This window comes from Ailuropoda melanoleuca, chromosome 16 (genome assembly GCF_002007445.2).
Source record: "Ailuropoda melanoleuca isolate Jingjing chromosome 16, ASM200744v2, whole genome shotgun sequence".
In the NCBI taxonomy this organism is placed as follows: domain Eukaryota; kingdom Metazoa; phylum Chordata; class Mammalia; order Carnivora; family Ursidae; genus Ailuropoda; species Ailuropoda melanoleuca.
Window position 1 is genome coordinate 41131858 of NC_048233.1, and position 15978 is coordinate 41147835.

The 15978-nt window shown below is 47.6% G+C and overlaps 2 protein-coding genes across 3 annotated transcripts in view; one reads left to right on the forward strand and one right to left on the reverse strand.

Moving 5' to 3' along the window:
- The first annotated feature begins 201 nt into the window (after positions 1-201).
- On the forward strand, positions 202-4310 carry DAZAP2 (DAZ associated protein 2). 2 transcript variants are annotated; one of them, XM_011227876.3, is made up of 4 exons: positions 202-354; positions 1346-1464; positions 1881-2049; positions 2859-4310. In XM_011227876.3, the coding sequence occupies exons 1-4, from the start codon at positions 342-344 to the stop codon at positions 3179-3181; spliced, it is 624 nt and encodes a 207-aa protein (XP_011226178.1). In that variant the 5' UTR covers positions 202-341; the 3' UTR covers positions 3182-4310. The 2 variants fall into 2 exon arrangements, with proteins under 2 accessions (XP_011226178.1, XP_011226177.1); XM_011227875.3 differs by having other exon boundaries at positions 1881-2126; positions 2859-3138.
- Positions 4311-5485: 1175 nt separating this feature from the next.
- SMAGP (small cell adhesion glycoprotein) overlaps positions 5486-15978 on the reverse strand; it is a 21297-nt gene continuing 10804 nt past the window's right edge. Inside the window, exons 5-6 of the mRNA XM_034644784.1 lie at positions 6947-7027; positions 5486-6239 (exon numbers count right to left, since the gene is read on the reverse strand). Coding sequence (XP_034500675.1) covers positions 6061-6239; positions 6947-7027 — 260 coding nt within the window. The 3' untranslated portion in view covers positions 5486-6060. The remainder of the gene's footprint in view (positions 6240-6946; positions 7028-15978) is intronic.

A 15978-nucleotide genomic window follows, 5' to 3' on the forward strand; every position in this document is an offset into this window, starting at 1 on the left:
TTTAATGGTTCTGCCTCCGAAGGCCCAAGAGAGAAAAAAATTCCTGTTTTGAGACAATACCTGTATTTGGTTTTCTTCCCGTCGTGGGACGCGGGCGGGGGTTGGAAGCCAAGGCCCAAGGGGCGGGCCCAACGCGCGCGAGTAGGCGGGACCACGAGAGCCCTCCCTCTAGCTACTGGAAGCCGGGCAAAGGGGCGGGGTTTCCGGTGGTAGCGGCACTCGGGCGTCGGGTGACGCTAGGCGGACGAATCGTCACGTGACACGGAAGTGACTACGAACAGGAAGAGGACGAAAAAAAATAACCGTCCGCGACGCCGAGCCGAACCGGACCAGCAGCCACCATGAACAGCAAAGGCAAGGACAGGGGGCGGCTGGGGCCGTCGGGGGGAACAGTGCTAGCCTGGAGCGAGTGGGCCCGGAGCCCAGGGTCGCCAAGCGCCAGGCTTGGGGCGAGCTGCGCCTCGCTCCTGGACCAGCTGCAGTCCCGGGGGCTGCGCCAGACGCCTTCGTCATCCCCGAACTACGGCTACTCGCTCCTTCCCGGCCCTTTCCTCCTTTAACTCTGTGGCGCAGTTTGGAGCTGCGGGCTCGGGTGGAGGGGTGGGGGGGGGGAAAAGGCTTGTCATGATGGGCATCTGCAGGAGCAAATGAGGAGCTATATCAGAGATTTGGGTAGGCCAATGGAGAGCCGGCGGAGGCGGGGCGCCGCGCTCCGGAACCAGAGGCTGGCGCCCGGGCTTAACTAGTGAGGGGCCGGCGCTGGTGGGCGGACCAGGGGGCCAGAAGGGTCTCTCTCTCTCCCTTTTCCTTCGATGGTGGTCCGAAGTTCTCCCGATTCCTGTAATTGTACTAGTGTCTGGCAGAACACGATCCTCAGCTGTTTCTCAGGACATTTCCCTTTATCTTCTCTCGAGTCTGAAGGTTCACTTCCACCACTTTATTTGGAAGTCGACCTTGAGTAGGAATCTATGGGGCAAATAGTCATAACCACTGTGACTCAGCGAGGTCTTGGGCCGTTACACCAGGCTTGTGAAGACCACCCAGAGCAGAGGCAGGATGTACCTACCGTTGGGGTGCCCAGACCTGCCCTGCATCGGTGGAGAAACTTGGGTCCAGCTAGACTTTCCCTTACGCCAGTATGTTAATGGAAGAGCACTCTTTCTGTCCAGTTAGAATCCAACATCTTCGGCTATAAGTGGGGATAAGGGTGCAAAGAGAATGCATAATTTTCTTGGCCTCCGAAATCAAATCTGCTTGCTGCCACAGGGTTAGCTACCCAGTATGCTCTGTCCCATTTTGGTGGCTCTGTATGGTAGGCAACGTGCTTTTTTGTCTTGTTTTCCAGGTCAATATCCAACGCAGCCAACCTACCCTGTGCAGCCTCCTGGGAATCCAGTGTACCCTCAGACCTTGCATCTTCCTCAGGCTCCACCCTATACTGATGCTCCACCCGCCTACTCAGAGGTGCTTCCAGTTTACCAGACTTGAACTGAATACGCTTGGATCCCACTTTCAGTCCTTAGCTAAGCCTGACTCCACATATTTATTTACTCTCCACAAAGAGGAGAGAGTGTTCACATGAATAGTCTGAAACACTGTATACTTCAGCAATTTCTGTTGGGGTTGAGAATGCATTATCTGATTATTCTGTGTTTTTTTTTTGGCACAGGCTGAGGTTAAGAAGATGAGTTTGCGTTCCTTGAGCCTAACATTAGCTATAGCAGGAAGTGACCTAGGAGAATACTGAGTGGCAGTGGAAAGGCAGTTTGTGTAACTCACAGTGTAATGTGCACAAGGAGAATTAAGAATTGACTCATGAAAGAGATCTGAAATTGGAATGTCTTAAAGTAACTTGTTCCCTTCTCTTCTGCCTCCTGTAGCTCTATCGTCCGAGCTTTGTGCACCCAGGGGCTGCCACAGTCCCCACCATGTCAGCTGCATTTCCTGGCGCCTCACTGTATCTTCCCATGGCCCAATCTGTGGCTGTTGGACCTTTAGGTTCCACAATCCCTATGGCTTATTATCCAGTTGGTCCCATCTATCCACCTGGTTCAGCAGTGCTGGTGGAAGGAGGGTATGATGCAGGTGCCAGATTTGGAGCTGGGGCTACCGCTGGCAACATTCCTGTGAGTATGACCTTACCAGAAAAACTCTGCTCTTGTGTGTTTTAACTTTCAGAAGAGATTACATATTCATCCTTTAACCATCCCTGGCTAATAGCTGTGGTTTTGGTGTAACCGCTGATACCCAGTAGTCAGGCAGAAAGCAGTTGAGGGGGCAGGAGAACTGTGGCAAGTCAGTAGCATCTGGCACATTCCCTGGGGTCTGAGTTAACCAGATGCCTTTGTTTTCCTATCTTAGGAGGAGTCCCGCCTGCTGCCATTTCAGTTCCAGTTTGGAACTGGTCTAGTAATACCCCTTATTCATTCCATAAGCATTTACCTCAAATTTGCCATCAGCATGGCATTCCATCAGGAAGCATGATGATTAAAAATGGAGAAAGCATCATCCCTGTTAAGTAGCGTTTAGAAAGATACTAGAAATTTTAGTTGTTTCCGGCTTAGTTCTCCCACATAGAGGGATTAGAGCCCAAATGGTCCTCCCTGGGGCCATCCACTCAAAACCATATACCTAAAATGAGGTGAGAACGCTTTCGAATGAGTGGTAGGCTCTTGTTTGTATCTCTGGGTTTACAGAGAATACAGACCTGCTTTACAACCCAAATTGGTGGCAGGACTAGCTTTAAGATGTAATTGGTCAGCACACTGCCATCTTCCTAACGGATCCTATTTCCCTTGTGTCCCACCTCCCTTGTCTCAGCTGCCCTGTGCCCAATCACCCTTGTCTTTTCCTTCCAGCCTCCACCCCCTGGATGCCCTCCCAACGCTGCTCAGCTTGCAGTCATGCAGGGAGCCAATGTCCTCGTAACTCAGCGGAAGGGAAACTTCTTCATGGGTGGCTCAGATGGTGGCTACACCATCTGGTGAAGAACCAAGGCCACCTCTGTGCCGGGAAAGACATCACATACCTTCAGCACTTCTCACAATGTAACTGCTTTAGTCCTATTAACCTGAAGTTGCAGTTTAGACACATGTTGTTGGGGTGTCTTTCTGGTGCCCAAACTTTCAGGCACTTTTCAAACTTAATAAGGAACCATGGAATGGTAGCAGTACCTCCTTAAAGCATTTTGAGGTAGGGAAGCATCCATTCATAAAATGAATGTGGGTAAAGCAGCCCTAAGGGTCTTCCTTTAATTCCTCTGGAGTAATACTGTACCATACTGGTCTTTGCTCTTAGTAATAAAACATCAAATTAGGTTTGGAGGGAACTTTGATCTTCCTAAGAATTAAAGTTGCCAAATTATTCTGATTGGTCTTTAATCTCCTTTAAGTCTTTGATTTCTATTACTTGTTATAAATGAAACGCATTAGTTGTCTGCCTTTCCCTTTCCATCCTTTGCCCCATGTCCCACCCTCACCCCTAGTCTTCCAGTTCCTTCCCGCCAATCTCCATTGAATCAATGGTGCAGGACAGAAAGCCAGTCAGACTAACTTCCTTCTCTCCTTGCACTTGTCCCCACTCGCCATCTTTTCACTAGTCTTTCACAAGGATCCTCTGAAACCCCCTCTGTGCCCCGAGCACAGGCCCCATTACTTCTGCTTTTGCATCTCCTCAGGCAAAAGTGGAGGGTGCCTCTAGGACCCTCCTCATAGGTTGTTTCTTCGTCCATGAACCAAACCCAAATTTGCTTCGGTGCCAGGAAAACAGAGGTCTGTTTGAACAAAGGGTTTCAATGCAAACTGTACTGTAAACGGGTTTGTGTAAAACGTGGGGGCAAGGGGGAGGATGCATTTCAAAAGCCTGATGACATTAGAGCCAAATTAGGGGATGTCTTCCCATCCAAAAATTGGTTACCGTTTATTGTCGGAGCATCTGATGTAGGCCCTCATGGCTCCCGAGAATTCCTCAGCTGGGTTCGTGGGGTCATTTTATGAATCCCTCACTACAAAATGACTTGAGTCCAGTGAAATCTCATTAGGGTTAAGACTATTTCAGGGATCCTTAATATTTTGATTTTTGTTTTCTGAAATTGGATTTTATTTTATTTTATCTTATAATTTCAGTTCATCTAAATTTTGTGTTCTGTACATGTGATGTTTGACTGTACCATTGACTGTTATGGAAGTTCAGCGTTGTATGTCTCTCTCTACACTGTGGTGCACTTAACTTGTGGATTTTTTATACTAAAAATGTAGAATAAAGACTATTTTGAAGATTTGAATAAAGTGATGAAGTTGCATTACACCTCACTTCAAGGATTCTTTACTCAACTTGTTTTTAGATTTCTTCATCTATCTTTTACGTCCTACCCAGAATTCAGATAGGTGCTGCTGCTGTTCTGGGTGGTTTTGTTTTGTTTTTTTTAAATGGAGCCTTTGAAATAAATTCAGGAGTACGAGGCCAAGATTTGACCATTTTCATGAGTCCCAAACTAAATGTTTTACTTTTCTTCATTTTACTTCCTAAGCTCTTTCAGAATCTTAAGAGCCTGTTATGCCAGAGGTATTCAGAACACAAACTTAGAAATAAGGGAACAACTGAGTCTAACTTGCTCTAGAATTTGACTTGAGGAAAATATTTTAGTATGACAGTCTGTGTAAGTTCAAGGTGACCTTCAGTTTCTCCAAAATTCTGTGTGGAGAAATACTGAAAATGAATTGACAAAATTGATTCTTCAACTCTTGGGTCTTACCTCGGGAGGAACTGAGCTTGGACAAGGGAGGCAATACAATTAAGACCTCAAAGGAGATTAAGCTTAATTCCAAAGTAAACAGTATTTGGGGAGCTATGATTTCTATCAAAACATTGTGTCTTTTAAACACATCTCATCTGGGGACTGAGATCCAAGAAGCTTCTCTGGGCTTGATTCAAAGGACACTGGTGGGAAGAGTGGTAGGGTGATTGTTCTGGTTCCCTCTGTGTATACAAAGAATGGGTCTGGGAAGGGATGTCTGGGTGGCTCAGTCGGCAGAGCGTCTGCCTTCAGCTCAGGTCATGATCCCAGGGTCCTGGGATGGAGTCCCGAGTTGGGTTCCCTGCTCAGTGGAGAGCCTGCTTCTCCCTCTCCCTCTGGTCTTCCCCCACTTACTCATCCTTTCTCTCGAGTGTACTGTTTCTCAAATAAATCTTAAAAAAAAAAAAAAAAAAAAAAACAAGTCTGAGAAATTCTGGCCCTTGCCAGGATGGAAGGTAAACCATTTCATCTCCCAGGGTATGTTTCTAATGACACCCCTGGGACAAGCTTCCCACAACCATCTTTGTTTCAAACTCCTGAGACTGTTGTGGGAACTTCTGAAACTTCCCTAGGGTGCTTTTTGTTCGGGAGACCGTAGGCAAACGAGTTAAATCAGCAAAAGAAAATGTCAAAAAAGTTTAAGCATGGATTAGTCAAAATATAAAGGTAGCTATTTCTGGCACGTAAGAATTAGATTTCCGATCAATGAACATTTTTAATTGTGATAAAAATAACATCAGTATAAGGTTGTTGGGGAATATGGGCAGGAAGGGCTCAGATTAGGAGATAGAACGCATTCATCAGGGGGTGGGGTCTCCATAGTCTCCTGCCCCTCCCCGCGTGGCCTTTTACCATGGCATCCAGCACCTGGGAAGAACGTCTCCAGACACTTATCCCTGCTCAGGCTGTCACTAGTTGACCAGGCAAGGGGACAGAGGAGCAGCCAGCAACCCTAACTCTCCTTCCCTTCGACCTTGAAAAAAGTGGAGATGACTGAGAACGTACTCACGTGGCCTCGTGTCGCTCCGCCTTGTTGGGCAGCCACCAAAACCAGCTACGCCACAAGGGCCTGGCTAAAGACATCATCGACAGCTTTCTCTGTGTCCCTGGCATCAGTGATGTTGGCATTTGGGCCTGTGTCCTAGAGGGAGCTCAGGTTTGCCCATATCAATCAGTGCTCCTCACTGGTTTCAGACAAAACTTTCACCTAATAAATAGTGTGTTAGCACTGGAGCCTGGAAAAGCTCCTTGGGGCCCGGGACTCGTTAGATGAAATATTCCTCCTTGTCCCTGCCCTTGGCTGAGTCACTCTCCATTTGGAGGACGGCGCCGGGCTCGCCTTCTGCGGGTTCGTAGGTGACGTAGCTGCCTTTGTTCTTGTACAGGTAAAAGAAGATCAGGACCGCGACTGAGAGCAGGGTGAGGAAGACCACGGTGATAACAACTTGGAAAGAAGAGGGGGAAATGCAGAGATGTTTCAGGATTGAGGCTGTCTCAGGAAATCATGGGGGCCCCCGAAATCAATGATTCCCTCACTTTTTATAAGGACACTCGTGTTCTAGCTATCCGGCGTCCACTTCCAAGATCCATATTCCCCCCCAAGTCCACTTCCACGGTGCACGGTATCCGGAGTACCCTGGTGCTTAAACTAAGCACACGCGGCTTTTGATTTCTAACAAAACAACCCCCTCTCAACCAGTGCCTGATGATTCTGATAGAAACAGGAAGGAGGGAAACAGGAAATAGCTTATCCCAACAGGAAGGCGTTTTTAAATCCACAGCCTCCTGCAGGGATGTCTCTGATCCCTCCCATCCTCGTCCTCACCCACCTGACAAACCACGCAGACCCTCATCCCTACCCGCACACCGGAGTGTCGTACTCGTACACACTTAACATCTATTTGTGGCCACGTCCCACGTTCACTGGCAGTGTCTTTGGCGTGAAGCCTCTAAGTCTTTAATAGCCTTGCGTGTGTGCGTAGACGATAACCTACATGCCAAAGGGAGCCCAGTAACGGATTTAGTCTCCAGTATGTGGTGCTTTCCTGCGTCGGGAAAATCCTTGATCACCACACTGGCTTCCCAGTCTATGGAGTGAGACAGCCCTTGAATTCACAAAGCCTTCTGGATGCAGCTCAGGGCCTTTGTTACCTGCAATGAGTGCTGTGCTTGCCTCGGCTTCTGGGGACAGGGCTTCAGTGGTCTGCAGAACTGGGGTGGTCATCAGTTCTTCTAGAACATTTAGAAAAGTGAAAAAGGAAATGGGGTGAGTTTTTTTGTCCTAAGGCATACATTTGTCCTTCAAAGTTCACCACCCCACCTCTTCCGTAAGAAAAACTTTTTCATTCAACTCTTATAGGAAATCTGTATAGAAAAATCTGCAGAACGTTAGAGAAAATAAACTACCATCCAAAGACAATTAACATTTTGATGGATTTCTCCTTGCCCAATATAGTGGTTAAGAGTATGGGCCCTGGGGCGCCTGGGTGGCACAGCGGTTAAGCGTCTGCCTTCGGCTCAGGGTGTGATCCCGGTGTTATGGGATCGAGGCCCCTCATCAGGCTCCTCTGCTATGAGCCTGCTTATTCCTCTCCCACTCCCCCTGCGTGTTCCCTCTCTTGCTGGCTGTCTCTATCTCTGCCGAATAAATAAATAAAATCTTTAAAAAAAAAAAAAAGAGTATGGGCCCTGGAGCCTAACTGATGAGGTTTGAATTGGAGCTCTGTCCTTTACTGGCTGCGTTACCTTCAGAAAATCACCTAACCCCTCTGTGCGTCAGCATCTTCATCTGCAAAATGGAGATAATAGTATCTACTTTATAGGGCCGTTGTGACAGGTAGTAAGAAACTCAATAAGGGTAAGCTATTATTAGCTTTTACAAAGATGAGATCAAATGATCCTATATACGTGTATATATATTTACATTATATTGACACAGGCATTTCCTTAATGTTCTTACAAACTCTTCGTAAACATTATTTTTATTTAGTTTTTTTCTTTCAATTGCATTTTTTTTTAAGTAGGCTTCATGCCCACCTTGGGCCTTGAACTCATGACCTCGAGATCGAGAGTGACATGTTCTGCTAACTGAGCCAGCCAGACGCCCAACATTATTTTTAAATAATGAAATAATGCTCCTCCCTTATTAAAACCCCTTCCTACAGCACCAGAGTAGGCCCTGTAATTGAAAGGTTCTGCGATAAGGCCTCTTCTAACCCTAAAATATCTCATACCTCCTGCTACTGGTCTATCCATCCTTTACAGCCTGTGAGCCCCACCCCTGAAGTCACTACCCAGGGACGGAACACTCAAAGCTAGTGGTCTCCAGGAGTCCCTTTTAAAAGTATTTACGTAGGCAGTCAGGGAGTCCCTGAGCTCTGCCCTTAGTTAGCATTTGAGGGTAGGGATTTGAAAAGGCACCGAGTTAAGGTTACTGCAGGACAGAGGTATCCTGGGGAAAACAGGCTGGCTGACCCTGACATCACCCACAGGAGGCGTTGTTCAGTATTCATTCAATAAGTAATAGCAGCACTCATTCACCGCCTACCCTTCGCCAGGTACCGGGCTAGGTGCACTGGGGATATAATGGTAAGCCATGGAACGGACCCTCCACCATGCCGCGGGTCACAGTGAATGACTGCAGCACACGAGACAAAGGACATCTCGGGCGCGCAGGAGAGCACGGGACCGAGGGCCTTGATCTAGTCTTCCAGAAGGCACAGCCTCCCCCGGAGGTGAGATCTGAGCTGGGAGCTGAGGTAGGGTGGCAGTTTACGGGGTAAAAGGAACAAGAGCCAGCGCGGGACCTGACTCCTGGCTGATGCCTGCTGCCTTCGGGTTTCCATCCAGGGCAAGGGAGATGCAGTCACCAGCGCTGGGCCTGGGAGCCTGCGAGCAGTGCTGAAAGGGGCCAGTGGTGTTGGGGGGGTCTTTTCACACAGGCCTAGCTAGAAGAGGGCTGATGAACCTGGTCCAGCAACAGAGAAAGCAAGGGTGGGCTGCCTGGAGCACCTCCCCTCCCAAGGCCAGGCCAAACGGTTACTTCTCTGGATTCCCTCCTCCGCTCTCCTGCTGCCACTGGGGGCGACATTAGCCCAACTCTGCAGGACAAGGGTGAGGCCTGAGTGACAGAGCAGGAAGCAAACACAGAGTGACGCTGTTCATGTGCTTGGTGGTTAAAAGGGAAAGCGACTCGGGGTTTGAACCTTGCCCCAGCATATTACTGGGTGACCTTAAGGAAGTTACTAAACCTCTCTGAGCTTTAGTTTCTTGAATCACAAAATAGGAGTGCGGCGGGAGGCTGGTGAGGGGCTCCGGCTCCGGAGGGCCCCTGCTGCCTGGTATTCATTTACACCCTGTCTAAGCCCCTCTCCCTGCGTGTGGGTTGGACCCACGGGCTGGCTTCTCACCAAGAGACTACAGCAAAAGGGACGGCTGTCACTTCTGAGATCACGCTGTGTCTTCCATCAAAGAGAAGCCCTGAACTTCACCCTTCTGATCCCTGCCTCAGACTGCTGCCCCTCACCGCGCACGCTCTCCTCCCCCAGACCTCCGGGGGCTGCGCTGCAGCTCCCACCACTGATCTGGAATTCTGCACCGATGCTCTTAGCTCTGCCTTTCTTAAACATCACAAAACGTAAGATACACAGAGCACGAGAAGGACAGCTTATGTATGGAAGCTTGAGGACGCAGATTAAGAAGATTCATTTCAATCGGTCGACAGCAATTTACTTTGCCCCCACCACGCGCTGGCGGCACAGTCAGAGATGCTGAGAAAGGGGTAGTGACGAGGTCAGCCAGGGCCGGGACCATGGAGCTCAACCTCAGTGAGGGTTCAGAGGACAGGTACGTATGACTCCCGGAGGACAGAGGACGATTGCTAGCTGGGAAATTCTGCAGATGCTCCCGATTATAACAGCTGCCACTTACGAAGTCCCTGCTTCGAGCTGCGTGCTTTATACACACACTCATTAATCCTTACATCAATTGCTTCAAAGTAGGGGTTTTTCTTTGCTAACGTGGACCCCGAGGCCCTGGGGGAGTTAAGTGACAAGCCTCGTACCACACATGAAGGAACAGTGCACGGAGCCAGGATCTGAATCCAGGACTACCCTCCCCAAAGCCCAAGCGAGGCATTTATACTAGCCCTTCCTCCTGTGTCCTTTTCTTTTTTCCAACAGGGAACAAGAGGAAGAGATCATGAAAGATTACCACGGGGCAGCACAACAAGCTTTCCAGAAAGTTCGAGGGTTTAAAAAATAGGGCTAAAAGTGGGAGGAGCACCAGCCGGCCACAATCAACTCTACGCTGTTGGGCCACAAAGAATGTGTCCTCAATGCGGACTGCTCGGGGGCGACTGGTAAGCGGGCAGCGACGTCAGTGAAAGGGGCAAGCCGGGCAGCGACGTCAGTGAAAGGGGCAAGCCGGGCAGCGACGTCAGTGAAAGGGGCAAGCCGTGCTGCTTCACGGGCCGTCTCCCTGACTCGAACGCTTCATGCGCTCAGAGGCAGGCTCGCTACAAGTAAAGAGCACATTCCGGCAACGCAGGAAGACCTTCAGAAACATAGGACTCGGGGCGCCCGGGGGGGGGCTCCGGCCGTTGGGCATGTTTGGCTCAGGTCAGGTCCCAGGGTCCTGTCCCCGGCTGGGCTCCCTGCTCCACCCCCACCCCCGCTCCCACGCGTGCTCTCTCGCTCTCAGATAAATAAATAAAATCTTAAAAAAAAAAACAAGAAACACACTTCAACAGAAGTGCCTTCCCTGGATGCAGTTAACGTTGGTTTGGACTTAGAAAAAGCCATCTGGTGATGAAGGGGCTACAAGAAATTTACCTCTTCGTGAAGACAACGGATTAATGCAGGAGGCAGACCCTGCATCAGATTTTTACTTCTGATGAAACTGGTCTCTGTTGGGAGCAAAGGCTCTCTGGAATCTACTTCTAAAAGGAGGAAGCACACACCTCGGGAACAAAGGCTCATCCATTTTGTAGCATGTGCCAGAATTTCCTTTGTTTTTAAGGCGGGACAATGTAACAAAGTTCTGACATATGCTATAAAATGGATGCCACTTATATGAGGTTCCTAGAATAGATTCATAGGAACGGGGGGAAGCAGAATGGTGGTTGTCAGGGACTGGGGAGAGAGGGGATGGGCAGCTGTGACTATTTTTTTTTATTTTTTAAGATTTTATTTTTAAGTAATCTCTCCACCCAATGTGGGGCTTGAACCTAAAACCCCGAGATCAAGAGCTGCGTGCTCTACTGACTGAGCCAGCCAGACGCCCTGGGCTGGGAGTTCTTGTTTAATGCGTACAAAGTTCCGTTTGGAAAGATGAAAGAGTTCTGGAGATGGATGGTGGTGATGGTTGCACAACAGTGCGAATGTACTTAGTGCCACTGAAGTGTACCCTTAACTACTGTAAATTTTATGTTATGTATAATTTTACTGTAATTAAAAAAACCCTTTGCTTCATCCAGTTTACATTCTGGGAAGGTGAGATGGGGAATAAATAAGTAAATAAGTGAAAGATATCCTGTATTAGATGCTGATTAGTGCTATGCAGGATAAAAGAGCAGTGAGTGGGGTGGGGGGTTGGCATGCGGACAGGGGTGGTCAGGGAGTCTCCCTGAGGAGGTGGCTTGAGTAAAGACCCCTAGAAGGTGAGAAAGGGAGGCCGGCAGAGATCTGGGCAGAGGGAACAGCAATAGTGAAAAGCACTGAGGCTGCTGCCTGCTTGGCATGCTTAAGGCACAGCCCAGAGGTCACTGAACAGAGCAAGGGAGAGGCAAGAGGAGATGAAATCCAGGGGGCTGTGTACTATGGGTGTTGCAGGTCATGGAAGGGCTTTGGCTTTTTCAGTAACTGAAATGAGAACCTTTTAGAGGTTTTGGGGCAGAGACTGGATTTATATTCCAAAGCAGTGCTGTTCGACCTCTGTTGTGCATAAAAATCTCCTAGGGATCTTGTTAAAATGATTCAGGGGGTCTGGGGTAGGGCCTGAAATTCCAAAGAACACACTTTTGAAACACTGAGACTGCCGTGTTGTGAGGAAGCCCAATGTAGCCCAGTGAAAAAGCGGTAGGATTCTGGAGGCATTCGACGCTAAGACTGACAGGATATGGGGTGGAGTCAAGGATGACATGAAGGTTTTGGGCTTGAGTAACTGGAGAGAAGGAAGGCATGGTGTCACCCGAGCTGGGAAGCCTACAGGAGGAACAGATTTGGAAGGGAAGATCAGAGTTCAATTTTGGACACGACTGCTTATTAGATACCCAAGTGCAGATATTAAGACTGGAATTTTGGGAAGAGGTCTGGACTGGAGATTTAAAGAGTCAGCATAGTTAAGCCCTTGAGGATGGGTGACATCACCAATGGAATAAGTACCGATAAAGAGGCCCAAAGGCCTGAGCCCAGAAAGGAAAGAGCAAAAGAAACTGAGAAGCAGAATCCAAAGAGATGGAGTACAGGGACTACTGGGTTTTGCTATGCGGGGCTCTCGAAAGACCCACGCAAGAGAGGCTCTGGTGACGTGCTGTGTGTAATACCCTGGGGTGACACTGGATTCAAGGGGAAAAGAAAAAAAGGAAGAAGAGGAACTGGAGGCAGAATACAGATAAACTCTTTTTTTCTGTAAATGTGAGCAGAGAAATGGGGCTGTAGTTGGAGGGGGAAGGGAGTTCAAGATCTTTTGTTTGTTTTTTCAAGGATGGGAGAAATGATAGCATGTTTATGTACGGATAGGAAGGATAGGAATAACTTGGATGAGAGGAAACAGCTGGGGATGCTGAGGGAAGACAGTGACCGCAACCACGTCCTCGAAGGGATGGGATCCGGTGCCTGGAGAGAAGGGCTGGCTACAGACAGCAGAGAGTGTGCGCTACTGACATGCACTTGGAAACAGAGGCAGGCGCCAGAGAGATGGGGGCAGTGGGGGCCTTGGCAGTTCTTTCTGAGAACTCTAATTTGCTCAAGAAAATAGAATGCAAGGTCATCAACTGAGAGTGAGGATGGGGATCGGAGTTGAAGGAGAGCTGAAGGTGCTGTAGGAATAAATGGTGTCTTATCACAGAACACGGATAAGGCTGTTTATAATAGGGGCACCTGGGTGGCTCAGTCAGTTAAGCTTCTGACTCTTGGTTTCAGCTCAGGTCATGGTCCCAGGGTCCAGGGACTGCTCAGTGGGGAGTCTGCTTCTCTCTCTCCCTCTCTGCCCTCCCCCAGCTCATGCCCACACTCTCTTCTCCAGATAAATAAATAAATATTTTTAAACAGACTGTTTATAATATCCAACGGGGTAATACAGCCTGGCTCTAAGGACTAGGTCGAGTGGTAATTGACCATCAAGGAATAAAGCGGTACAAGTCTAACCACAGGTCCTTCCACTAGGATTTGACCTTAACTGATACTCTTATGGCAAGCCATGCCAGGACCAAATTTACGGTCTTCCTGTAATTCAAAATAAAAATATGACATCACAAGACAGGTATAAGAAAGTTCAATATCATTGTTCCCTGATGGTAATAACTCTGGCTTTTTTTTACTTGACTTTTCTTTTTCTTTTTTTTTTTTTTAAAGATTTTATTTATTTATTCAACAGAGATAGAGACAGCCAGCGAGAGAGGGAACACAAGCAGGGGGAGTGGGAGAGGAAGAAGCAGGCTCACAGCAGAAGAGCCCGATGTGGGGCTCGATCCCAGAATGCCGGGATCACGCCCTGAGCCGAAGGCAGACGCCCAACCGCTGTGCCACCCAGGCGCCCCTTTACTTGACTTTTCTAATACGCTGCATATTCGATTCTTCGCAAGATCTTTGTTTTGGTGACCTGCTTGCTTGGTGCCTTCCACATAAGCTGGGTGTGCAAGTGCTTCGTGCCCTTTGGGTAAACGCGGGCTCCTGCAGGCCCAGGAAAAGTTTGGCAAATTCGTGCAAGTCTCCAAAAAAGAAGGGCAGCTAATAAGTTGGTAACCAGAGAGATTTCAAATGACTGGAGAAATGGGCCAAACTGAACCAGACGAGAATCTGACAGATTCCTCAGTCTTGTTCAACTACTGACAAAAAAAGAATGGGGATGCCATGGGCTGGCAGCAGCTTATATAAAAAACTTACAATGAGATCACTGGAAGGATATACCCTCAAATGGCAACATGAGTGACAACCAGGTTGTAGAATTTGAGATGGCTTTTATTTTCTTCTATATGCTTTCCTTTATCTTCCAAATCTCTTAAGATGATACAGTTGACCCTTGAACAACATGGGTTTGGACTGCATGGGTCCACTTACCACGTGGATTTCCCCCCACAAGTATAGTACAGTACTGTAACTATATTTTCTCTTATGATTTTCTTAACAACATTGTCTTTTCCTCTAGCTTCCTTTATTGCAAGAATACAGTAGATAGTACATATATCATATAAAATACGTGTTAACTGATTGTTATTGGTAAGGCTTTGGTCAACAGTAGGCTATTAGTAGTTAAGTTTTGGGGGAGTCAAAAGTTACACGTGGATTTTTGACTGTGGGGGTCAGTGCCCCTCGTCGCCCTGCTGTTCAAGGGTCAACTGGTCAACTGTTCTTTTATAATCTTAAAAAATTTAAAGCTTGCTGTTGTTCTAGGCCCCATTAATATGAATATGGTCTTTCAGTGCGGCCCTACTCTGTGCAACAGTGCGGCCCTACTCTGTGCCGCACTTAGGCTGCTGAGATGTGTCTGGGTATGACAATTTTGTGGTAAGCAGCCAACACAGTGAATGGCCTGGAAATTCTATCAGGTGAGGAAAGCTGGCAAAAGAAAGCCCAGAGAGGAAACTTAGGGAGAGCCTAGAACTCGAATGCTATCTTCAAATATGCTGATGGATAACCTGTGCAAGAGGACCACCGGCGGAAACTAATGGGAGAGAGAGGTCTCTTCCAGAGAAGGAAAAGCAAAACTGGTCAAATGCTTCATGGGGCACTGGAGAGAGAATTCTAGCACAGAATGGGTGGTTCAACCAGCTGACCTTCAGGACCCTTCTCAGCCTTAATTTTGGAATTTTTATAAATCGGAAGTGTTCTATCAGAATTCTCCTCAAAACCAAAGTTTTGCACAGGTGAAATCTCAGCGAACACATAGTTTAGTTATCAGTATTATACCAATGTTAATTTCTTGGTTTTCACAACATGCCATGGTCATATAAGATACTGACATTAGGGAAAACTGGCTGAAGGGCAGATGGGAACTTTCTGTACTATTTTTGTAACTTCTCTATGAACCTAAAATGACTCCAAAATAAAATGTTTGCATTAAAAAAAAAATCAAATTTTTGAACTCTACTCCACATAAAAGCACTGTTTCAGACTAAAGGTCCCCAGGTGTCCTACGACGTGCTAATGAGCTAGGGTCTTCAGGCCTCAAGTGCCAGAACCGTAATCAGTGGGGGCGCCCGGCTGGCTCACTTGGTAGAGCATGCAACTGTTAATCTAAGGGTCTAAACGTCTTGAGTTCAAGCCCCACGCTGGGCGTGGAGCCTACTTAAAAAGAAAAAAAAAGAACTGTCATCTATATTTGTTATTTACAGATTACAAAACTTCCTACATTATTTTTTCGCTGCTCCACGGCAGTGATGTAAGCAGGGTTGGTATCATCATTTCGTTCAAGCTCAGCAAACTGCATCAACCAGCCCAGGTTCACTCAGCTGTTGGCTGACCTGGGCTTCGAACCTATCTCCTCATTCCAAGGTTTTTCCCACCACACACTCTCAGCTCTCCAGGTTCTGGAAACATCTCTGCTCTGCCTCAGCTAACCATTTTGTTCATGTGTCCACTGGGTTTGGTTCCCTGAGTTCTACTGCAGAACGGAAAGGGTGTTTCTGTAGGACTGTTTGCAAGAGTGACACATATCTGAATGACCATCAGCAGAGGAATGATTAAATAAATTACAGGCCATTCATTCTGGAAACACTATACAGTTGTCAAAAGGAATGTGGTAGATCTGCAATTCTACAGGATATATCTTGAGATGAAAAAAGCAAATTGCTAGGGCAGTAACGCGTAGTAAGATTACATGTTTGAAAAAAAGCAAATGATACTACGAACGCACACATACACACACATATATGTGTCTGCGCATACATAGAAAAGGTCTAGAAGGCTATTCCTTAAGGGGCATGTAATAGCTTTTTTTTTTTTTTTTAAAGATTTTATTTATTT

What these genes read in the sequence shown, in the direction of transcription:
- DAZAP2 (XM_011227876.3), top strand. An exon ending in CTCCACCCGCCTACTCAGAG is followed by an intron (nt 1,465 to 1,880) that starts GTGCTTCCAGTT and finishes TGCCTCCTGTAG; the next exon opens with CTCTATCGTCCGAGCTTTGT. An exon ending in TGGTCCCATCTATCCACCTG is followed by an intron (nt 2,050 to 2,858) that starts GTTCAGCAGTGC and finishes TTTTCCTTCCAG; the next exon opens with CCTCCACCCCCTGGATGCCC.